At 38.3% G+C, this 25959-nt stretch overlaps 1 protein-coding gene across 1 annotated transcript; it reads left to right on the top strand.

Moving 5' to 3' along the window:
- Nucleotides 1-25398, top strand: gpc1a (glypican 1a). The gene is made up of 11 exons (XM_077717919.1): nucleotides 1-16; nucleotides 47-262; nucleotides 14804-14962; nucleotides 16283-16500; nucleotides 17158-17331; nucleotides 18278-18443; nucleotides 18516-18646; nucleotides 21510-21650; nucleotides 22954-23084; nucleotides 23620-23795; nucleotides 24642-25398. Exons 1-11 carry the CDS (start codon nucleotides 1-3, stop codon nucleotides 24821-24823), a joined length of 1710 nt encoding a protein of 569 aa, XP_077574045.1. The 3' UTR covers nucleotides 24824-25398.
- Nucleotides 25399-25959: the final 561 nt, after the last annotated feature.

The following is a 25959-nucleotide window of genomic DNA, read 5'->3' as shown; positions in this document are numbered from 1 at the left end:
ATGGGAGGACAACCCGGCTGAACGACCGCCCCGCTCCCGTGACAAGGACTCGTTGTAGAACTCCGATTTTTTATTGATTTATTTTCCCAGACATATTTTCTTTGGAATACACTTGAGAAGATGCGACTTTTTCTCATTTCTCTGCTGCTGGGTCTGACCGGAGCAGCGGGGCAGGCACCGGACAGGAGCTGCGCCGACCTGCGCCAGTTCTACACCGGGAAAGGCTTCACGCTGGTCGGTGTACCTCAAACAGAGACTTCTGGTGAGTTGATATCCCAAAACACCGTGCGGGTTAATTGTTAATTGTTTATTCACGTTTTTTTTTTTTTTTTTTTTTTTAAAGAATTTGTCCCTACTTACTGAATTTGTGTGATACAAATTGATTCATGGCAGCCAATTCCTGCCAATAAGAAAAAAGTATATACTATACCTATGTTCATTAATGTTTTTTACGTACCTTAATTCAACACCAGTAATAAATAAAAAATCGTTAATTTCTGAAACTCTCACCAGGCTCGCGAGGGGTGCTGGTGCCTAACCCAGCTGACTTCAGGCCAGAGGCAGGGGCACCCTGAATCGGTGGCCAGCCAATCGCACGGCACAAGGAGACAGACAGCCATTAACGCCCATACTCATACCTAGGGGCAATTTAGAGTGCTCAACCAGCCTACCCTAAGATGTAAACTCCACACAGTTCGGACCCACCTGGGATCTTACCCTACACCTCACAGTGGGGCACCCGAGTTCAAATCCAGGTCGATCCACCTGTGTAGAGTTTGCATGTTCTCCCCGGGCCTGCGTAGGTTTTCTCTGGGTACTGTGGTTTTCTCCCACATTCCCAAAACATGCATGCTAGGCTAATTGGACACGCTAAATTGCCCCTAGGTATGAATATATATGTAAATGGTTGTTTGTCTCCTAATGCCCTGCGATTGGCTAGCAACCAATTCAAGGTGTCCCCCGACTCTGGCCCGAAGTCAGCTGGGTTAGGCTCCAACATCCCCCCACAACCATCGAGAAGATAAAGCTATTCAGAAAACTAGATGAGACATGAAACTAGAGTATGTAATTTAACTCACTAACAAAGGAATGAAGATAAGTATAAAACTTTCTAATGATTATAATTGGATTTAGAGGAACCAAGAGATTAGGGGTTTCCTTATTTGTCAAACTAATGACAAAACAGACTTAGGAAATGCTCCAAAAATTGCAGTGAAGCAGTATATCAACTACGCAGCAGCTAAATCCGTTATTTTCATATTAATAGTGCAACTTCCCACCTAGTACTAATAGTACAACATCTATTTTCTTTTCCTTTGGCCCGATAATTGTTTTCTTTTTTTTTCTTGCTGCTGCTTGTACATAATGTTTGTAAGTTACTTGTAGGCTACAATAGATCTTGAGATCTTGCTACTCACAGCCGGAATCTAATTTGTGTTTATGGTATGATATTTTATGGTATTTAAGGTAGGATGTCAATTCCTATCCTTTCCCCAACTTGTGGCTTTGGTGCTGATAGCCACGATTCAATAATTTCACTTAGCATCAATGCCAGAGTTGTAAAAGGGGTAAAAGGACATCATATCTTTATATGGCCATGCTTTATTCGACCCTTTCACCCAACCTTTTCCATTACAAACAACTGACTTGATGGTCTTGATGGTAGTGACACATAGTCCTCAACTCCATCAATATATTAGGTACATCTCTAAGTTTTAACTTCTAAGCACCACATTTATTACTTACTGATTGTTTGTGTCTCCTTTATTAGCTTATGCTGGTGCATAAAAGTAACCTGAAAAATTTTGTAAATGTTGCTTGGCTTGTGTGCGTAAAAGTGGACTGAGTTTTATTTTTATTTGCCCTGGCGGAAATGGGCAGCGCCAGTGGCTAGTAAAAAGCCTAGTCTGCTTTTTAGCAGAAACAGGCTGTGCAATTAAAACAAAATATTTTTTCCTCAGGCAGAAATAGGCTTCATGCTCTGGTTAAAAAATAATTTTTATTGTGGCAGGAATGGGTTTTCAAACTAATTTCTCCAATGGGAAAAATGTTTGGTTGGGTTTGATTTAGCATTACAACTGTGATTCTGCTTTGTTGATCATTAATTGGCTGTCCATTGATTCAGAATATCACCTGCTTGCTGCCTGTAGTTCGCTGGGATTGGCTCCGGCACACCCTGTGACCCTTGTGAGAATCAGAACATGAGGGAATGAAAGGTCGGAATGAATTCGTTAATCAACCAGTCAATTATTACTGAATGTCAGCTAATCATACCGATACCTGGTCAGTCCATCTATCTGTCAAACAGACATCACAGTTGAGCCATATTTGGATTTTACTAGTTTAACTGTGAAGGCTGAACAGCAAGGTCTTTGGCTATTTCCTTGAATGCGTCTCTTCAATCATTTAGGGGTGGACAGTGGCAGGAGCCCGGAAAGATGGAGACAAAAGAATACAATGTGTCTGTGTGCAAGCTGTGTATCATGCAGAAGGTCATGCACATATGTCTTGTGTGGTGGGATATGAAGCAGTTTTGTGTGGGTGGTTGATGCCAAATGTGATACCAACACAGAGACAACAGAAAGACAGATAAATGCAACTTGAATGAGTAAGTCGTGGACAGACGCAGGAAGGAGGCAAAGACACCAGAGGATCAGCAGAGGGATGGAGAGAGGGGGAGGGGTGTTCAGATACATTTTCAGGAGAGAGAAAGAAGTGAGTCACTCAAGGTCTCAGTGGGTGCTTCAGGGATAGCCAAGGAGGAGTCCAACATAGCTCACTCCTCCCTCTCCATTAAAAACTCATATTTTATTGACTGATGAAAAAAAATAATGCCTTTGTCACTTGGACCAAAATCTGCTGTAGTTATTTGAGCAAGAGTTTTGCTTCCTTCTGAAATAATTGAAACTGGCAAGTAGATATGCACAGAAAGATTGGGACAGGGAGTAGAATTCCCATAGAGAGCAACTATTCATTATTGTAAGGGTACAGTAGCTGTTGTCCTCAGGGAAAAATACTCATCTCGCTTGCCGACTGTACTTGAAACGATTTGTTACCCACGGGCTCCTGAAAAAAAACATTAATTGGAAACAACTGCCTACAAAGGGTTAGCAAATTTGCCTTGTAGTTCGGAGGTTCAGGATTCCCCCAATGGCTTTCCTTCATGAGTTTTGTCTAGATAATTCAGCTTCTTCATACATGTGACTGGACGGTGACCTATTATGCGTGTAGCCTGTCATTCGCCCAGTCCACTGTGATTGGCTCCATGCACATTTCCTAGCCCAGCAAAGATGTGCGGTACAGAGAATGGATGGCAGTCATGGCTGTGGGAAATGTAAGGTTTGGCCTCTCTCTCAAAGGAGCTCAAGGGTTTTCAACCATCCTACCTATCGTGTTTTTGGGAACATGAAAACTCCACACAGTGAGGACCGACCTGGAAACGAATCCACAACTCCAGAAATGTAAGGTTGATATGCTAACTACTCAGCCCCCGGGACTTTGCATGTTCCCCTGGCTTGTGTGGGTTTTTTCCAGGTATTCCAGTTTCCTCCCACATCCCAAAAACATACTATTTACATTGCACCTAGGTATGAGTGTGAGTGTGGATGGTTGTCCGTATTCTTGTGACCTGTGATGGGCTGTCCACCAATTCAGGGTGTCCCCCGCCTGTAGCCCATAGTGGGCTCGGATAGGCTCCAGCAACCCCCACGACCCTTGTGAGGATTAACAGTTCAGAAAATGAATGAAATAATGAAATTAAAGAAGAGGATGAATTTTAAGTCAATGGATTAAAGTGCTTCTCAAGTCAGACTCAGGTAATTTCAACCAGCTTTTGTCTTTTCGTCTCACTGCATAATTCTGTGAAAATGGTCCAATAAAGTTTAAGAAATGTACAGTTTGTATTATTTATAATAATTCACTGAACTGTAGTCCACTGTAGTATGCATGCCCTACATTCTTGCCTTATGAGTTAGTCACTCTTATTCTGTTTTCTCCCTACTCACATATCTTATTGTGCCACAAGTTCAATGCTATGTGAATAGAAGTCATCCTTTTTCTTGCTATCTGCCAGTTGTCTTTTTGCCCGTAAGCCCTTTCTACTCTCACACATGGCCAGAGGTTAAGATGTATTCAATTTTAGTGTTCGGGTGTGGTGCATGTCTTAAAGTCAGTGAAAACCAACACCTCCAAAGAGGTGTCCATCACAAATGCATTATTTTGCAAAGAAGCACACACCCATGTGATCAAATGACCTGCAGGGACAGAACAAGACCATTTTGTTCGACATTTGGTCTGAGGTTTCCACCAAATAGTGTTTATTTGTTGAATATTGCTTTTGTAAAGAAACCCTAAATAGGACATCATGAAATACTGTATGTTCAAGCTGCACTGAACACAAGCCCTGCCCCCTTTATGTCCCTCCGATTGGACGTTTGTAGCATAGATTTCCATTTGAAGACCAGGGGGCCAGCAGTCACATCATTTTGTGTGGCATGCAACAGAAAAATATGTTAATGGGATTCATTTTTCTTGTTTGAATACCAAAATTCCAGTTTGAGTAATCAGATCTACAGGAAGCAGTAGAAAATTCAGTCATAACAAAAAAACAAACAAGTAGAATGCATGACTCTCTCTCTCTCTCTCTCTCTCTCTCTCTCTCTCTCTCTCTCTCTCTCTCTCTCCACCCATTTCATTTTTGGAGTAAAAATGTTCAATTATTGCTGAACCTTTGTCTTGGGAGACATTTCAATTAATAATGCCAGAATTAAACAAGCTTAAACAGTTATCAAAGAAACAAACTTCAGTTTAGGGAAATGCACTGTTATGATCTGTCTGGGATTTGTATTTTAAATTACTCTCTTCTATTTTTTTTATGTCCCCAGAGACCTTTTTATTTAATCATTAAAATTGCATATCAAGCGATCCTCACATACATGTAAACTGAATAATGCATTAGGACTCCACACTGTGCTCGACTGTCAGTGATTTTAAAGCTTAAATCATTGTAATAATACAAAATATTTTCCTAGATGTCTTTATTTGTTTTTATCCATCAACTATTTAAAATAAATAACATGTTTTTGTCATGTCCATATAGAATCTTGAGATTTGTAGTTTTAATTATTTCAAGGCATACTATAAAAAATATTTTTCAGCTCATAATAATTTTTAGGCACAGTGGAATGTGTATTATAACCTGTTAATGTATAACAAGGTTGCCAAATACTGTAAATCATCACTTTGTCATACTCAGTCTATTTCATCAATTGATAATTTAAAGGCAAAGACCTAAAAATAAATGTGAAAATTCCATTTTATTCATCCATTCATTTGTCTGAACCACTTTTCCTTGAATTCCATTGTATCACAGAAAAATGTACCATTTCAAAAAATGTACGTATGCGACCCAGTAGAAAAGTGGTCAGTATGTCTGACTGCCTTGATTGCAAACCATTCAGTGCACAAGTGTAACGAGGAAGTTGTTATACATCGAAGCAAAATGTTCTTTTCGACCTGAATATGTTTGCCCTCACCCTTTGAACTAATGTTCCTTTCATCCAGGGCATTTGATACATCACAACTTTGAAAGTACAACAATGACTAATCTGCCCCTAATATGCGCCCATTAATGGCTTTACTACATCTCATGAGAATTATCAGCAACCAAATATCAAACTATTGAAATAATAACCATATAAATATTTTGAACAGTTCAGTGATATACATATACACCTCTATTCTCATGCTGTATGCCACCTTCCCATCACAAGGACCATCATTACTGTTGGATTAAAGGCTGATGTCTAATCTCCTGCTAAACCCGATCACTTAATCTCTTTTAGCAGTTTCTAGTTCAAAACATGGCATCAAAACATGCTGGCATTGCCATATAATATACATGCCTACTTTTGTTTTTCTTGCGTTTGTGTTCTGAAGTTTGTTTCCACACAGTATTTCTTTGTATCGGAGTACTATTATCCATGCAGGAACACAAATCGCTGGTTCCACCCCACTGATAATACTTAATACTGAATCTAGTTGTCCAAGAGAGTCGCTTGAGCTTTGTCAAAGTGTGACTCATTCACCCTTGAATGCAGAAATTTGCACAGTCAAGACAGTTTCTCAGTGATGCAAAGAGTTGTATCTCTAAAACAGTTTTGGAAAATGCATTTGGCTACTAACAATATTTGATTTTGGTTGCTGCACATACACATGTGCCAACAAATGCTCATGCTGGGAAACAGGAATGGCTGGTCTGTGGTAGAGTGGGGTATTTTTAGTTTGGTAATTCATTCATTCATTCATGCTCATAAGGTTTGCGGGAGTTGCCCATGCCTCTCCCTGATTTAAGGCCAAAGGCAGATTACAACCTAGACTGGTCGTCAGTCAGCCGTTGGGCACACAGAGCGACAGACAACCACTAATGCTCACAATCATACTGCCACCATCTGGAATCGAGCCCACGCCTACCCACACAGAAGCAAGCGAACCTTTTCATCATCAGGTGGAAATTATATTAGTGTCTTAAAGGATACTCTGCAATAATTTCCAAATCCTCTACAAATAAAAAAACATATTGGATAGTGAAGACACTGTCATAATCCTTGAATATTAATGAAGTGAGGTTTTGCAGACTGAAGTCCTCCATACTGTTGTTGAGCTGTCTAGTACTGACATTTTAATTTTATTCTCATTTCCCTTAATGTCTCATCATTACACTTTCATGCCCCTTTTTGCTCTGTTCCATTTTAATTCAGTGTTAAAGCAAAGTTAGCAGTAAGGTTACATAGGATAATGGATACACACAGGTTCTTATAAAGGGTGCAGAACGGAACATGCCAAAGTCGTCAGTCTCTCCATTAGGTGATACATTGCCAGGTTAGTAATTAGGTTTTTGTAAAATGCTCATTAGGAAAGGGAAGCCACAAATAAAATAAGGGGAATAATTCAAACCAGTGCTCCCCTTTTAACTTTACTGCAAGATAATGAGTCACCTTGATCTTTGTTGATTGAACCAATGCAGACCATGTCAGAGTAACTGTTAGAATGTGGAGGTGCTTCTTATTCTTTGTGGCTTATTCTTTTTATGGATTTTTTCCCACAATTTGTCATACTTCAGGTCTTTATTTTTTCATTGCTCTTGCTGATTTATTACTTGTTGGGAATTGGGTGTGAGGCACAAGGCTTATTTAAGAGAGACATTAGTTCATAATGAAACTGATTTTTAATAGTGCAGAGGTCACTTCCTTTCTGAGATGGGTTTTATCGCAGCAGGCGATTAAAAGTTGAAACTGTTTGAATCATTCATTCATCTTCGGTACCAGTCCCAGGGGGTGTCGGAGCCTTTCAGCCAATTGCAGGTTACAATGAAACATACAACCACTCAGGCTCACAATCTCACCACCAATTAAGGAGAATCAAACCCATACTGCCTGACCCCTACACCATCAAGTGGCCATTTTTAATCATAAAAATATTTTCAGCAGGATGCAAAATTATATAGTAGTGAAACAGAATTAACTGTCAATAATATTTAGTTCTTGGTTAAACTATTGATATCATTAAAGCTATTGAATGAATGAATGATGTCCTGCAATTGTTAGTTTAAACATTTCTTCAAAATTCGGTTCTGAATGACCTTATACTTTTGAGATAGACTGACAAATATGGACTATGCGATACACTAATTTACAATTCGATTGAACAGGTAGTTACAATGTGTATATATATATATATATATATATATATATATATATATATATATATATATATATATATATATATATATATATATATATATATATATATATATATATATATATATATATATATATATATATATATATATATATATATATATATATATATATATATATATATATATATATATATATATGTAAAGTGTTGTTATCAAAACAGTTTAATAAAAAGCTTCACCAATTTATTTTGTGATTTTTTACTCTGGTTATGATACAGTTGGTTCAGTTTCCTTGTTCTGATTTACCAAGAAATGTAAACAGGGTGGATTCTTTTCCAACAAATTAGAACAATTGGTTTTAGTAGCAGTGGTCACAATATTTTTACCAATTTTGAGGCCATTTGGTGACCATTTACTTTAAAAATACAAAGTTCTTCTGCCCTAACATGCACCACTACAGCAAGTATGATTCATACTTTTGGAATGAAGCCAGCCAAACCAATTCCAGTGAATTCTAGTTTAAAATAAATAATGAATCATGAAATTCTCTGTAAGGGTGACTAAACTGAATAATATATAACTGTGTCAACAATATTCAGCTCTTCAGGTGGTTCATTGTGATTATTATTACAATTGTATGAAAAACTTCGATTTAGAGTTACAACACGCACTGTAGCAATAGTTGCAAAATGCCTGAGCACACCACCATGTGCCTTTGTTCATTTATGTGTATAGTACATTCTATTCGGATTAAAAGACACATTTTTAAGCCTTTTTGGTGTTATAATTGAACGGGAATAAAGCTTCCATATACATTTTGGTGAAATTGCATCACAATTACAGGGACCTGAGATCCTAAATTACATGTCTACTGATTGACCTTGATCCAGTCAAATAAGGTCACAAATGGAAGCATGCAGGATTAATTGTAAATCTGTTTTTAGTTTCGTAGCGGTGTGCCCCAGTTTGATCAAATATATGAGCCGCTGTAACTGTGATTGGCTCCAGCACCTCCTGCGACCTTTAGAGGATAAGCGGTATGGAAAAGAGTATTATGGAATAATATGCTTCATATCTTTCAGAGAAAAAAATCTGCCAGTGGTGGCATACACAACATTCTGTCCATTTTTTTTGATTTGGCAATCTCTAAATGTGTTGTACGTATGTATTGTTAAACTTATGGAAAAGAGTATTATGGAATAATATGCTTCATATCTTGCAGAGAAAAAAAATCTGCCAGTGGTGGCATACACAACATTCTGTAAATTTTTTTGATTTGGCAATCTCTAAATGTGTTGTTCGTATGTATTGTTAAACTTAACTAGACATGGTTCAACATGAAAAAGAATGTAGCATGCTTCTCTAGAGATTTTGCTAATCAGTTTTGGTTTTCTCCCTTCACTGCCATTCATATTCTCGAGTTCACAGCCGAGGTAGACACCTGAATATTAATATGAATATTGATATGCTATAGTATGTACATCTTTAACCAATTTAAACATACAATTTTAAGCATACATGAATTTCCAAGCTTTTTTAAACACTGGCTATTTTAGATGGTTTGACGTACACAGCATAGCATTATCTCATCTCACTTTCTGAACCGCTTTATCCCCATCAGGGTCGCGGGGGGTGATGGAGCCTATCCCAGCTGACTCTGGGCCAGTAGTGGGGGGACATGGTGTAGACTGTAGAGGGTCAATCGCCTGACTTCGTTGCGGGCAGACATGGGCTCGAATCCTGCTGGTGGCAGTCTGATTGTGGGTGTGTATTGTTGTTTGTCGCTCAGTTTGTCTTACGACTAAATGGCAACCAGTCGAGACTGTAGTCACAAACTAAGACAATGTGCCAGAAATCAGCTGTGAAAGGCTCCAGCACCCTCCGCAGCCCTTGTGACGATAAGCGGTTCAAAAATCTGTATATTTTTACTGAATTATTGGATATATTCTTACTGACATTTTATACAGTACCACTTATATTCAATCACCAAACATGATACATTATAAGCATTTTGACAACCGAATAACTCATTCTCCCGATGTACTGCCAATCCTCAGAAAGTATGCTGGAGCCTATCCCGGGTATCCCTGGGCAAGAGGCAGGTTACACCCATAATTTGTCGCCAGCCTATCAGAGGTGACAAGCTATGATGAGTGCAAATACCGTTGAAACAATACAGAAACTAAATTTTAATTTCCCAGTATATCAAACGATGCACATGCTTTGAACGTATTCTCTAAAAATTCTTGTGTAAGTGGCAGGGTTTGAAAAAGACAATTATATAATCAATGTTTTTAACCATTACCTGTAAACAAAAGATTAGGCATAACACTTTTGAACAGCATGGTGGAATTTATGGAAAAGTTGGTAAATAAGTTGCCTTCGGATCATGTGTTGTTTATGACCTTCATTCTGTTATAGAACGGCTTTAAGAAAGTTAGCAATATACATCTTCCTTTCTTGTGTACTGTCCGTAACTGAGCTATTATGGTATTGAGTGGATCTACATTTGATGACTCAATAATGCCCCCTGAATCATGTGATGAATATAAATAGATGGGCTTGTTTGAGCTGCTGCCAGATGAATTTGTGTCAGTGTTTTGTGGAGTTGAGATTACAAATGTACTTTGAGAAACGGCCATGTAGATATGACTAGCCAATGTTGTGTGCTTGATGTTGCATTCTACAATGTGCAGTATTTAAATACAATCAGTTTTATTGACATTTCAGTTTTACTAACATTAAGCAAAAGAGATCACTGTGAGGCTGCAATCTGATTGTTTAGTTGACTTTATATTGTGCAAGTATACCATTTATACAGAAAAAATGTACATATAATTTGGTTCAGCGTCAACTATACATTTTTATAATTTAAAATTCTTATTATAAGGCAAAAAAATAAAAGAAATAGTTTAGAACCTACAAAAATTATAATTAAAGGTTATTATTTTGAACATTGAAGTGCTCACAAATTGTTGCTTATAATGAAATCAATTGGGTACTCACCCAAAAATAAAGTACCTAATCAAGATTGCATCATGTGCTTCTTGCTTTTAAGAGAGTTTAGTATATCGTAGAACTGCAAAACTAATTAATACAAGAAAAATATGAGGATTACATGAAGTCATCAGAGCACCAAGTGAAGCCTTTGTGGAAATGTTTCTTTTGTCATTGGTTCAGTTGACTGCTCGTCTTTTAAACCTTTTTTTTTAACCATACTAGACAAGGCAGAGAAGATTACACTGGTAAAATCATCATGCATTATACAATAGCAACAACCCAAATGTATTACAGTATGAAATACTACATTCCTAAATTATGAAAACCACTAGTCTCCTTGACAAAAACAGCCATGTTAAATTTTCAGGCCATTCAGGGACCATTAATGTACGTATTAACTATATTGTGTAAGCATATATTTGGTTGTGTCATCTCTGTTCTCAGTTCTTTCCTTTTAGGGAATCGATATATCATTCCATTTCACTATTTCTTTCTATTACATGGTAAACCAAAAATCCAATCTCGGTTTCGGGGAAACGCCCTTTCTTCAGGGGATTCATTCAAATCAAACTAAAGAAATAAAATAAAAATGCTGACCTTTGACTCATAAAAGCAACCAACAACAAAATCTGATAGAGAGACACACGTCAACACTGTTGGTGTCTTGGTGACATTTTAAACCTCTTCCCTCTGCCAAAACCAAATTGAAAAAATGAACCCAATATAGTTGACAGTGATGACGATTGGTAAGAGATACCTAAGATATGTTACAAAACATCTTCCACTTACAAATGGTTTAACTTAGAATTCCTGTCAAATTCTATGAGATTAGGAGGAGATTATAGTTGCAGTCCTTATTTGAGTTTTTGATCTGAACTACATTTCACAATCTACAAAATAATAGTGACAAGGGTGGCTACTGCTTTGATGTAGGCAATGTAGTATGTATGTCATGGTTGCTTTGTTCATTGGTAGTATTCATTTCACCTCTGAGCACAAAATACATTCCTAAGTGTTGCTGTATTTTAAAGAAACATAAAACACCCTGACCAAATAAAATCCAATAAGATACTCTATGCACTATGTAATGATTCACATTCCAAGTGATTCTTGGCATTCAGTGACAAAGATTCTATGAAAGATTTATGGAGCCACAATGATGATGACATCTTCTCTTCTGCTCTACTTCTCTTCTTGGACAATTACTCCCTGCCCCCTTCAAAGCCCCAGGCTCCTGTAGCCCCTTAACATTCACTTAAATGTCTAAAGAAATTTGGACTTTGTGAACCTTGAGCATCATGACCAGGACGAAAGACCTGATAAACAAAGTATTGGGTGCCTGTCTCAGCCTCCAGTTTAGCGTGTTAAACTTATTTTGGTTCTTGGGCCACATTGCCAGCAATTTGATCTCAAGTGGGCTGGACTAGTATTTTTTTTGGCTAACTGATGGGTTACAAATAACAACTCACATCTCCCTCCTAGTTTGAGGGAAAAAAAACACAATCATTAAAAAAGATACTTTACTTCATTCATTCATTTTCAACACTGCAAATCCTGGTCAGGGTTGGAGTTGCTGGAGCCTATGCTAGGTGACATTGGGGCGAAAGATGGAGTACACCTGAAACTGGTCACCAATCAGTCATACGGCAGACACAGACACAGACAACCATTGGCACTCACAATCACACCACCACTGAGCAGGAATCCATCCGATGTCAACACTGCATGCACCAAAGTCAGACTGAGTAGACCAGGGGCCACATTGACTTTAAAAATTTGACAGATGGGCCGGGTCAGCACAAGATACGATACATATAAAAAACTGCATCCGTTAACAGTACATATGAAACGTAAACAGAAAAAAAGGACTAAAGTATTAACATACTCATCACTCATCAATAAAGTAAAAAGTCTAAAGTACAAAGTAAAGTAAAAAGGAATGTATTAAGAAATATTAAAAGGTAATTTAAAAAAAGATAGAGAAACACGAAAAACAAATAAGAGTGGACATAGCTACTGCCACTGGCTTCCACACGACGGCGCCATCTTGGGAAAAAAAAACATTATTTGGACAATGTTGGCGTGCCGGATTAAAAAGCCTAATGGGCCGAATGTGGCTCGCGGGCCATAGTTTGCCCATGTCTGGAGTAGACCATCAGGTGGCAATACATCATTCACTATTTATAATCTTCGTTGGTCATGTTGCAAATATTTTTTTAAATCACCAAGACAAACCACAAAATGAATAAGAATGTCTAGAGATGTATCGATAGGTACCTTTTCCGATACCATGCAGAAGTCCATGTTTTTAGGTCAATGATAATAATGCAAAATATAATGTACTTACCAGTAAATAATAAATCACATTGTTGTATTGTATACAAGTCAATAACTGCTTTGATTACAAATATTACATGATGCTCAGTTACATACATTCGTTACTAAATAGAAGTAAACACAGACAGATATATTTGACTTACAGCCGATACTGAGTATCAGATCGGGACATCACAAAAAAAAATACTGGAAGTATAATTTAAATTTATTTTCCATGGACGCATTCTTTCCACCCTGCAAGCCATGTATGTTTTTGTTATATGCTATAATGCAAATTATGATTACAAAAACAACAACAAAAATGGAATTAGGCAACATGACCTGCGGTGTTGGACATAATTCTAAATTAATGCCCATGTGGAAGTCTTTTTCTCTCTCCAAGTGCACATATCAATGAGTTGTTCTTTTGGTTATTAACTTATTTATTACCTATTTATTTACATCAAAAATGCATTTTTCTGTCTGTATTCTTACCCTCTAGCTACTGTGATTCCCCGAATACGGGAAAAATAAAGTTATCTAATCTAATACAGGATAAAATATGCTTAAAATAAAGCTTCCTTGACTGTATGTCATTGATTTTTTTCCTCTTATTTTTTATTCTAATTTAGCAAATCAGTTTCAATCACCAAACCTACTGTTGAACACAAAATGATAAACATGACATCTGCTCAATTGTTGTGCCAAGAACAAAAAAAGAAAAAGAAACAGCTAGACAAATAGAACCACCGGATGTGAGTCAGTATACTACAATTAATGCAAGTAAAGTATGAAAAAGTCAATAAATGAAAAATATTCCCAGGCATGATCCACCTCGTAGTGTCGAGGTTCACTCGCCTAGCTTCAGTGCGGGCTGGCGTGGGATGGATTCCCGCGGGTGGCAGTATGATTGCGAGTACATATGCTCATTTGTCTTTCTGTGTGCCCTAAAGCTAACTAGCAACCAGTCTAGGTTGTAGTCTGCCTTTTGCCCAAAGTCAGCTGGGGTAGTCTCTAGCAAACCCTTTAAACCTTTTGAGGGTATGCGCTATGGAAGATGAATGAATGACTGAAATAATTCTAGGCATATTTAGGATGTTTTAGCTTAAATTAAAAATAAATGTAACATAGTAAGCATAATCGACCGGAGGCGGTCGATCAGGTATTTTATTTTATTGTTGTGACTATTTTCATCGAATGCTTTTTTTTGTGTGGAATTACGTAGACTAATATATTTGTAACTATTTTTTGTAAATCTGCTATACTAGCAATATATGTTTGTACTCCCGTGATTGAGTAAGATTCCAAATTCCAAATTCTTAAAAAGAACCATAAACCACTAAAAATGAACCAATTGAAAGAACCATTCATGAATTTTACGACACAGACGGGGAGCAGACACATACAGAATCCTAGCAATGTAAACGTACTGTTGATCGTCGATGCGATACCGTAGTGACGCAGCAGGGGATGCGTACAATCTCGCGACATTCGTCATCCAGTGTCCAGCCTATCATAAATTTTAACATGCGCAGACGGGGCACAGCCACTTACAGAATCCTGCCTATCAACGACCTCCGGTCAAAAAATTTTGCCAAATAAATGTAAATGAATGTATTATTTATAAGGCCCCTGGTGTAGTTGTTCACTCAATCTGCGTTTGGTGAGTGCAGGCACGGGCTCGGCGACCAGCCTAGGATATAGGATGGAGGGTCCAGCTACCCCCACAACTCTTAAGAGGATGTGCGGCATGAATGAATGAATGTATTATTTATTCTTCCATTCCAGGTGAACATCTGACGACCTGTCCCCAGGGCCCAACCTGTTGTACGAACAGCATGGAAGAAAACCTTGAGGTTCTAAGCGGAAAAGAGACGGAAGGCTTGATCAGGGAGGCCGGCAGATCACTACAAGCCGCTTTCAACGCTCTCTATAGAAGTTTTGACAGTAAGTTGGATGTGGTTTTATGTGAGTGTGTGTTTTCACAATAAAATTATTATTGGGTGAGCTTTGTGTGTGTAACAAGCTCTGGATGTGTGCTGCACCCAACCATGGCTTCAGACATAATTGTGTATGCGCGCGGGGGTTGTGTATGTCAAGTTCGTCATGGGGACCCCTGACTGGCTGTTATAATGAGGCAGAGTGAGGTAGACACGAAGAAAGATCATAAGCCGATCCACTGATCTTAAAGGGTGCATACACACAAACACCCACACAGCAACGATCGGTCCCCTCAGGCAGGGGCTGGTTCAGCTAATGAGCAGTTGACCCACTGAGGAGACTGCTTTGCCGAGTTGAGAAATAAAGGATTAAAGAGAGAAAAGTGAAATGATGAGAAACATAGACAAATGTCTACAGCTAGACAAATGCTTACAGGTATGATTTGTGTCATAATGACAGTCAAGATTATTCATTCATTAAATTTCCATACGGCTTTTCCTCACAAAGGGTGCTAGAGCAAAACCAGGCAACTATGGGCACCAGGCAGGGGACATCCTGAATTGGTTTCCAGCCAAATCGCAGGGCAAAAGGAGAAGAAAAATCATTCACACTCACGCCTAGGGCCAAATTAGAGTGTTCAACCCAGCTGACTTCAGGCACTAGGCGCACCCAATCGCGGCGCACAAGGAAACAGACAGACATTCATGCTGACACTCATACCTAAGGGCAATTTAGAGTGTTCAACAAGCCTTCCATGCATGTTTTGGGGATGTGTTAGTAAACTGGAGTACCCAGAAAAATATCACACAAGCCCAGGAAGAATATGCACACTGCACATAGAAAGGTCAAACCTGGGATTGCACTATCGAGCTTAGAACGGTCCACCAGGCCACCTAGTAAAAATAATAATAATAATAATTTTGAGCGGCCCAGTCGATGAGTGGTTAGCACGTTGGCCTCACATTTCTGGGGTTGAGGGTGTGATCCCAGGTGGGTCCTCACGGTGTCACGTTTACATGCTCTCCCTAGGCTTGTGTGGGTTTTCTCCAGTGCCCTAACATTTCATAAACATGCAGAGTAGGCTGAATGGACACTCAGATTCGCCCCTTGGTATGAGTGTAGGTGTGAATGGCTGTCCGTTTCCTGGTGCCTTACGATTGGATGTCCCCCGCCTGGTGCCTGTAGTCAGCTTGGATAGGCTCCAGCACCCCCATGACCCTTGTGAGGAAGTAATTTAGAAAATGAATGAATGAATAAATGGAAAAAAGCTGTTTTCATCAATTTTGTCTTTAAATGTGCTTCTTCCTCTTTTTTTCCTCTTACCAGACTATTTCACTGAACTTCACAGTCGCTCTGAACGTTCCCTCCATGAGGTGCTTTCTCCGCTTGGTGCCTCATACTCCCAGAATACAAGACTTTATGGTGATTTGTACTCCGACCTGAAACAGTACTACAGAGGCTCTGCCCTCAACTTGGATGAGACGTTAACTGAATTCTGGTCACACCTACTGGAGCGCACCTTTAAAAGCTCCACCCCCAGAGATGTGCGTAATGACTCCATCATCAATATGATTTAATGTGGACAAATTAATCTATATGAAATATAAATGCAAACACCAATGCCAGTGATGTTTGAGCATTGTTTATAAAAGAGTAAAATAGAGTGCGAATTATTTTACCCCTAAATTCAATATGAGAAATTTAACAGATTCTATCAATTGGAGTCATCCAATTCTTTAAACATAGTAAATTTGTAAAGATAAGTAATAAGATAAATAGAATATCATTAGTGCCCAAAAAATCAACATGATGAAATCCTAATGAGTTTCAAAGAAGCAAATTTAATTATTTATTTATCAACTTATTTATTACCTATTTATTTATGACTCAAATGTCTTTTTCTGTGTCTGTATTCTCACCCTCTTGCTACCGTGACAGTGAAATTTTGCAAATACGAGTTGAATAAAGTTTTCGAATATAATCTAATCTAAACAAAAGGATGAAACGGCCTATTTTTTATCTTGGATTCTCTTGATAACGATAATTCCATTATGTGCATTACTATTGGATAAAGTGAACCTTAAGCATAGTGAATGTGTTTTCACAACCTCCAAACTTCTTCAATTTCATGCCAAACTAAGTAAAATGAATTAAAAATAATTATTGAATTCTAATTTTGTGCCTTGTCATCACCCTTGCAGATCATTCTTTCTGAAGACTACTTAGAGTGTGTTGCTAAGCAACAGCAGACCTTGCGACCATTCGGAGATGTCCCACGGGATATGAAAGCAAAGGTTATACGAGCTTTTGTCACAGCCAGGTCATTTGTCCAAGGCCTGATCATCAGTGGGGAGGTTGTCAGAAAGGTCTCCCAGGTGAGTAAGATAGTTTTCTATTGTCGAAACACCAGCTTAGAACAGTTCACAGTTTGGGAAAAATGCAGAATGAATGTTTTTCTTTACTACTTATTTGAGAGTTATAGCGATATTAGTAAATATTTATATTATTATTAATTTATATATGATGGGGAAACTACATTTTAAGTGTTATCCTAATTTTAAAGGTTCATTTTGAATAATTAGTTACTCTCTTATGCCCTGAGGAAAGATTGTGGCTATCACAAAATCGGAAATGTATAATCCCAATTGATTGAATAATTTCTTACTTACTTTCCTTACCAAGTGATGCAATTTTGCCATTTTATTCAGATTGTTATAGTCTATACCGTTTTTTCACGACTATAAGGTGCACCGCATTATAAAGCGCACCCTCAATGAATGACATTTTTTCCATATATAAAGCGCACTGTATTATAAGGGGCACTGTATTATAAGGCGCACTGTATTATAAGGCGCACTGTCTATTTTGGAGAAAATTTAAGACTTTTAAGTGCGCCTTATAGTCGTGAAAATACGGTAATTGCTATTGACTTCCAGGTATGAAGCACTCACTACACAGTCACCTCTAGAGCCAGCCATTGTTGATGTTTTGGATTTTTTTGTATAAAATCTTGCAGTGGGGGGGGGGGGGGGGGAATATGATGTAAGATTTTGAAAACTAAGATGGAATCTGCATTTTTAACAGTATTGTTTCAGTTCAGGCGTTTGTGTTTTTCTAATATCCGACAGTGGTGGTTTTTCGTTTTTGGTTTTCTGTTTTTTTCCATGTACAAGGCGCACTGGATTATAAGGCACACTGACCATTTTGGAGAAAATTTAAGACTTTTAAGTGTGCCTTATAGTTGTGAAAATGCGGTACTTGTTTTTGTAAAGAGTGTAACAGTCAGCACGTATTGTATGTGAATATATCCCTCCTCACCAGGTTCCTCTGAGTCCAGAATGTATTAAGGCCTTGCTGAAGCTGGTTTACTGCCCACACTGTCATGGTCTGGCCTCTGTCAAACCCTGTGCCAACTACTGTGCCAATGTTATGAAGGGCTGCCTCGCCAACCAAGCTGATTTAAACCCGGAGTGGCAAAATCTTATAGGTAAAAAACATACAAACACATATGGAGAGAAAAAAAAGACATACTCTTAATGAATTAAAATCATATCTTCAGATACTATGATCCAGGTGGCATCTAGTTTTAGCACAGAGCCCAACCTCGATTTGGTTCTGTCATCCATCCCCTCTCAGATCTTTGAAGCTGTCTACCTGCTCAAGGAAAACATTGACACCTTCTCAGCCAAGGTAACATAGTCTTATTATATACCACTATAAAAGTAAAACATACTACTTACACCCCACTTGAAGGTGTAGTGGTTCACTGTTCTGACTTCAGTGGGGGCAGGTGTGGGATTGATTCCCGCTCGGAGGCAGTATGATTGTGAGTCTGAATGTTTTTTTTCTCTTTATGCCTTACTGATGACTAACATCCAGTTTAGGGTATCGTCTGCCTTTTGCCCAAAGTCAGCTTGGATAGGCTCTGGCAAACACTGCAATATGTGGTACGGATCATGAATAAATGAATAGTTATAGCACCTAGAACACCATGCCTGTAAATAATCCATCAGAGTTAGTTTTCATTTCAATATTTTTTATATTGATGGAAAATTTTAATCCAACAAAGTCTTAATCAGTGTTTTTTTCTTATTATTTTTCAAACCTTTTTAATTCTTAATATTAGCAAAGATAATTAGCATTGTGATTATACACATGCAGGAAAAAAAATGTTGGTAACTCTCTTTTCTGAACATCATCTTTGGCTTTTCCCCTCAAAAATCACCACTGTGAACAGTTGATTCACCTAACAGATTGGTACCGGTTAGTTCTAAACCTCCAAAAGTAATAACAAATACCAAATTCTTGAATCTGTCAAAATCATCAATTATTTTTGAATTATTGTTTAACAGAAATCATTACAATCAAAATCTAACATAATGAAACAGGCCTAGATAAAACTAATGAGCCCTGATAATTTCATTGCCGTAATATTTTTTAGGCAGTCACTAAAATTAATTATTGTGGCAAGAAGTCTTCTGCCACCAGCTACAGCTATTTTGGCTATTCCTCATGAGCAAACAAATCCCATTGCCTCAGGCTTGAAGGGTGCAGAACTCCAGGCAGAATGTCAATGCTCCACACTGAGATGGGATTCAGTGGGATTTAGAGCTGGGCTTGTAGATGTCACAACAAGGAGGTTAACACACAGCGGGACTCAAAAGCACGAGGCTGGGCAAGAGGCAGTTTGAGGTTCAAGATTTATTGACCTGGAGAAGAACTCAGGTCAGCTCAAAGAAGCAATCCAAAATTACGGAAACATAAAGCCAGAAGTTTATCATGGTTCAGCGTCATGACAAAGTGACATACTGGCAACGAACACTAACAGAGGGGGATATATAAGGGTCAGGCTAACCACACATGTGTTTAAGACACTTAGAATGACTACAAGAAAAGCCTGCCATGGTGAGCACTGCAGACAGGAACCCAACTAAATAAAACAGGAAATTACATTAATTAACCCTGCCGACTGCAATGTGTAACAGTAGGCCACTTCAGACTAGTCCAATCTTTTTCTTTTAGTCATTTTTGTCTTTTTTGTTACCATTTTTTTGTATCTATTTGGAAAACCCATGAACTATGACTGTGACCAAGATTTCTGACACTAGGCAGCACATTTTCCTTCAAGATGTCGTGATTGTTTTTATCTCCCACGAAAAGGCTGGTGTTCAAGTGTTTAGCATGTCTGCCCTACAGTTCTGAGATCGGGGGTTCGACCCAAGTCCTGACCTTACTTTGTGATGTTTGCACATAATCTCTAGACTTGCATGGATTTATCCTCCATCCCAAAAATATGCATGCCAGGCTTACTGAACACTCTAAATTCTCCCTCAGTGTGAGTCTGAAGGTTTTTCCGTCTCTTTGTGCTTTGTGATTGGCTGCCCACCAAGGTGTGCTCTGCCTGGTGCCATTAGTTAGCTGGGATAGGCTCCAGCACCCCCAGTGAGCCTTTTGAGGATAAGCGGTACAGAATGAATGAATAAAACGTCAAGAAACTCTGTTCCAAAGCAGTGCTGCAGACCATAATCAAGCCTCCTCCATGTTCCACAGTAGGGAAAGTGTTCGCCATATGGTAAAGACACCTTTTGTTGACAAATGGAGTAGTTTACTCATGAAGAGTGAGCCAAAATAATTGTTGACAGTTGTTGAAGCCTCAGTGACAGCAACAGTTTGTGATTGCCTCAAAAGAGTAATCAATTAATGAGTGATGTGAGACAGCCCGGGTGATCGAGTGGTTTGCGCATCAGCCTCACAGTTCTGAGGGTTTAATCTCAGGTTTGGACATTCATTTGTTTCCATGTTCTCCCAAGGCTTGCATGGGTATTTTCCACTTACCCCAGTTTCCGCCCACATCCTTCAAAATGCCTGATAGGCAGGTTGAACAGTCTAAATTGCCCCAAGGTATGAGTGTGAGCATGAATGGTTGTCTACTAGTGCCTTGTAATTGGCTAGCCACCAATTCAGGGTGTCACCCAGCTTAGGTGGGATATGCTCCAGCACCACACACGGCAATTGAGAGGATCTATTGTATATTTCTGTGAATTGTTATATCGTTGTCGTTTTATTGCAAATCCATCTGGACAGTGTATTAATAACCAATTATAGTATAATCATTTAATATGAAATCTCAGGCTCTATTAACCTAAATGCATTCTCCAAACCTAATCCATTACTTCATGTGGTCAGTTTAAGAATAAAAAACATACTTGGAAAAAGTGAAAAATATCATTTTAAACGTGTGTAGAGTGACATCTAGTGTCGAATTTTTGCTAATGTTTTATACTCCATAAAGTCTGCTGAGTGACCTTGATCCATTTATTAAGATCACCATGGTAAGCGTGCAAATTGTAAAACTGTTTTGGCTTTTACAGCAATGTACCCCAGTCACAGTAATTGTGAATGAAGTATATACTCAAGATTAATTTGGGACTACAATCTTGTGGTTTTTGGTCAAATAAGTAATCCATATTACTGTGTTTTAAAGAAGGGGTGAAGTCAAATGATAATTTGCACACAAATGTTAACCTGTACATACCTACTTATCCATTTCTAGGTGTATCAAGCATGTGGCCCTCCAGTCGAAACAGAGACAGGAAGTCCTATCGTACGCGTGCCCAAGAAAAAGAAGAGCGGCTCTCTGGCTGCTTTGGAGTACAAACCCTCTCCCACTGTGAGCCTCAGACTCGAAATGCAGGTGTGTTTTCAAATGAGTCTATTCATTTAGAAAAATTTTGACTCAGAAGGATTATTATTCATATAAATATAGTTGGGGAGAGCCGGCGAATGAGTGGTTAGTGCTTCGGCCTCGCAGTAGGAGACCTGGGTTAAGTTCCAGGTCGGTCCACCTGTGTGGAGTTTCCATGTTCTCCCAGGGCCTGGGTTGGTTTTCTCTGGGTATTCGGGTTTCCTCCCACATTTCAAAAACATGCCTGGTATGCTGATTGGACACTCTAAATTGCCCCTGGGTATGAGTGTGAGAGTGAATGAATGGTTGCCGGTCACCGATTCAGGCTGCCTGGACCTGAGTCAGCTGGGATAGGCTCCAGCACCCCCGTGTCCCTAGCGGTTCAGAAAGTGAGATGAGAGAATGAGACATGAAACTAGTGGAAGAATTATTATGAGGGCAGAGGGTTGACTGTCTCTGAGTGTGCCTAACAACTACCTGGCGATCAGTAAAAGGCAGGGGTAGGGAACCTATGGCTCAGGAGCCACATGTGGCTCCTTTAATGGGTGCATATGGCTCTTAGCTAAAATATGGAATCCAGTGGTGAGAGTCCCAAACGCACTAATAGGAACGTCACGTCGGAACTGTCATTGATTTCATTGATACACATTGATATTCATTGATTAGCAACAGCGTGACCATGTTGTGAAAGGAATTCTTTTTGTACTTTAAAAGTGATAAAATGACTGCAAAATTTCATGTATTTTGACTTTTAAATGGTGAGGATGGCTTGTAAGTGACTTTTAAATAGTGAGTATGGCTTGGAAGTGACTTTTAAATGGTGAGTATGGCTTGTAAGGAATAACATTTGAAAATAGGAATCGTTTATGGCTCTCTCTTTCAAAAAGGTTCCCGACAACTGGTTTAAGGTGTGGTCCATCATTCGCTCCAGCACCCTGCGACTTTGACAAGGATATGCGGTGTTGAAAATGGATGTATGGATATTTAGTAGGGGAAGCATAATTTGTTTAAGTCAATATTATTGGATTTCTGTAGGATGTTAAGTTATTTCCTTGCTTGAGTTCTTTACCACAGTTGGTAAACATACCTACCTACTTAACTATGTTAGATTACTTAGAAACTACTATTTCCCATTGGTGTGACTGTCAACATGAATGATTGACTGTAGTCTGCCTTTGAACCAACTCTATCTAGGTCAGCTTGGCTAGACTTGCGGTTCCCATAAGATGTGAAAATGGATAGAAGCAAAGATTGAAGCACAACTGTACTCATTTGGATTCTCATGTTTGCATTCACTTATTGTCATCCTCAGGTTTCAGATCTTTCCAGTAAATTAAGGGAAATGAGGCAGTATTGGCTCCAGCTCCCTATGGCACTTTGCAGTAAATTGGCAGCAGGCGGCGCTAACAAAGATAAATGCTGGAATGGCATTACAAAAGCGAGGTGGGAAAGAAACATGCATTGCAGTCAAAGATCTTCAACTTTGATTGAATGTTTTTTGTTCAACCTCAACATTTTCTTACAATTGCATATTTCTATCCAGTGTAAAAGGATAATATATATTTCATTTTGGGTCTTAGTTTTTGGACTATGTAATAATTAAGTGCCATATTACAGATATTTTTCACAGTGTTGACAATGCTTAATGTAATTCATAAAAAGTATTTGACCTGATGAAATGTATTTACACTTTTCAACAAATATTTGCACTATTCTGAACAGCGCCTTTGCTGAGAAAAGTATGTGATTTCAAAACATACTGTTAATTGTTTTTGGTATTTCAAGCATTTTTATTTTTACTTCAAGAGTGTATTTCAAACACTTAACAGACTTTTTCAAGTATTGACTTATGCATACAAACACTAGCACAAATGCATACACACCCTAAAGCACTAAGGATTTTATTTTATTTTTTTTGGAATTCAATTTAAATAGCTCTAAAGATCATTTTTATTCCTATTATTTTTACTTCCTGAAGATACCTTCCTGAAGTGATGGGAGATGGCTTGGCTAACCAGATCAACAATCCAGAAGTGGAGCTTGACATCACTAAGCCAGATATAACCATTCGACAGCAAATCATGCAGCTAAAAATCATGAGCAACAGGTTAAAAAATGCCATGGATGGAAATGATGTAGATTTCCAGGATGCAAGTAAGTCAAGTAGTCATAATATTATTCAAGTTTTTGTGGCGGCGCTCATATTTAGATTATTTGACACATTTGTGACGTTTTACATGTTTTAAACAAAATTTAAAAACATGAGATGACGCTAAAAACGGTTTTAGCGGTTTACAAATAATTAATTGACTCTGGCATTTAGAGTAATGCTTATTCTTATTTTAATCTAGTCATTTTTAATCTTATAGAGGTGATAAATCCATAAGCAGTTGGAATAAGTTGCAGGTTTGCTGAATACACAAAAATGGATAAAGCATTGTTAAAATCAAGCTGCTACTGTAGTTAATTCATACATTTTGTTTACTTTTAGGATCAAAACATATACCATGTATAAATCCATGCATCCATTTTCAACACTCTTTATTTTGTCAGGGTCGTGGGGTGCTAGAGCCTATCTTATTGTACTTTGGGGAAAAAGGCAGACTACACCATGAACTAGGGCACACAGAGTACTTCATACTTTTTACTTTAATGATGAGTGATGAGTTTGTTAATACTTTAGTCCTTTTTTTCTGTTTATGTTTCATATGTACTGTTAACGGATGCACTTTTTTATATGCATCTTATCTTATGCTGACCCAGCCCATCTGTCAAATCTTTAAAGTCAATGTGGCCCCCGGGCCCAAAGGTTTGCCCACCCCTGCTCTATGGCCTATCCCATGAGGCTGTTCATATTGCTATATACAATTTAAATGTTTTTTTTTTGTGTGTCCATTCTGAAATTTTGAATGCAGAAGCGTTGAACCCCAAAACGTCCGAATACCATAGCACAGATTTATAATATTCTTTAACAAACTATTCTGTGCTTCTTTCTCCTAGGTGATGATATCAGTGGTTCAGGAAGTGGAATGTGTCTAAGTGGTGTGTGTACTCGAAGCAGACCTGGACTGTATGCATACCCGCCAGACAATGAGCAAGTCACAGGGAAAGCTACATGCCAAAGCCATCTGTGTAGCCTTTTACCGCTCCTTCTACTGGTTGTCCTGCTACTTTTGCGGTGATGTTATTCTGCCTTCTGCCAGTCTTTTTAGTGCAGTCAAAGACTTGCCTCGGTGGCTGAAGTTCAGAGGGAGAGACAGTGGACTAACATTGCCAAAATTGAAAATGAAGAGGAACCTAAACTGGCAGTAACAGCTGTTATTGTTTGGTTTTACTATATTGTACTGTTGATTGCTTTTGTTGAGCTGGTTTCAATGAATTCCAAGGAAAAAGATGAGTTAAACTAGATGTTCCAAAAGATGTCTGATGGTGCATAATCACACAAATCTATAATGATGCCTTTGGATGTCCTAAAAGTTCGATTGTGCTCTAATCATAATGGATAAGGCTCAAATGATAGGGTGGATTTAAGGTTACTTTGTTTCTTTTTATTATTTTTTTTCTGTTTTCATGGGTGTGCAATTACAACACAATAATATTGTATAAGTTGTAAATGCATGTATAGCCGATGTGTGCATTATATAATTGCATACAGTGGAAACAAAAAAAAAAGCACCATATTGAGCCATGTATGTCCATTTACAAGTTAATACTTGATTGGGAATGAATCATGTATAAAATGTGATGTAAATGTTAAGATTTTGTGGTGAGTATTGCTCAACAAATAGGTGATGGGGTTCCTGAAGAATGGCAGCCCTCCTTAATGTATGAAATGTTGTGATTGAATTGAATCGATGTTATTGTTCACATCAGCTTGGAAATGAGCAACTATCATCAAAACATCCATAAAAAAGCACAGAGAACAAATATCTGAGCATTATTTTATTTTTCTGTTATTTAAAAAAATGTCACATCATTCTATCATTTTTTCCATTTTCCAACTGATCATTTCCTACCAGAAAAATCAAAAGGTTTCTTTTTATTTAATGTGCACTTGCATTAATCAACTGAACCATATTTTAGAAGCAACATAGTATCAGGATTACATGTGGATAAAATAGCACAGATAAGCACCTATTTCCTTTCTTTATTCATAATTATCATTGGAGGGCAACAAACACAAGGACTTTTCGATTGTCAGGTGTCATACTTGTTTTTGGCCACATGATGTCGCTCCGCACTCAACCACGACCATGCGGGACCAGTCCATTGGGCTTTGAGTGTAGGTCAGGTGCCAAGACAAAGGTGATTGGTTAAT

This window comes from Stigmatopora nigra, chromosome 5 (assembly GCF_051989575.1).
Source record: "Stigmatopora nigra isolate UIUO_SnigA chromosome 5, RoL_Snig_1.1, whole genome shotgun sequence".
Taxonomy (NCBI): Eukaryota; Metazoa; Chordata; class Actinopteri; order Syngnathiformes; family Syngnathidae; genus Stigmatopora; species Stigmatopora nigra.
This window is presented reverse-complemented; position numbering and strand designations above follow the sequence as displayed.

Bases quoted from the DNA above. Each gene is read 5' to 3' on its own strand.
- gpc1a (XM_077717919.1), top strand. The intron at 17,332-18,277 runs GTGAGTAAGATA...CCTCCTCACCAG, and splicing joins TTGTCAGAAAGGTCTCCCAG to GTTCCTCTGAGTCCAGAATG. The intron at 18,647-21,509 runs GTAACATAGTCT...ATCCATTTCTAG, and splicing joins TTGACACCTTCTCAGCCAAG to GTGTATCAAGCATGTGGCCC.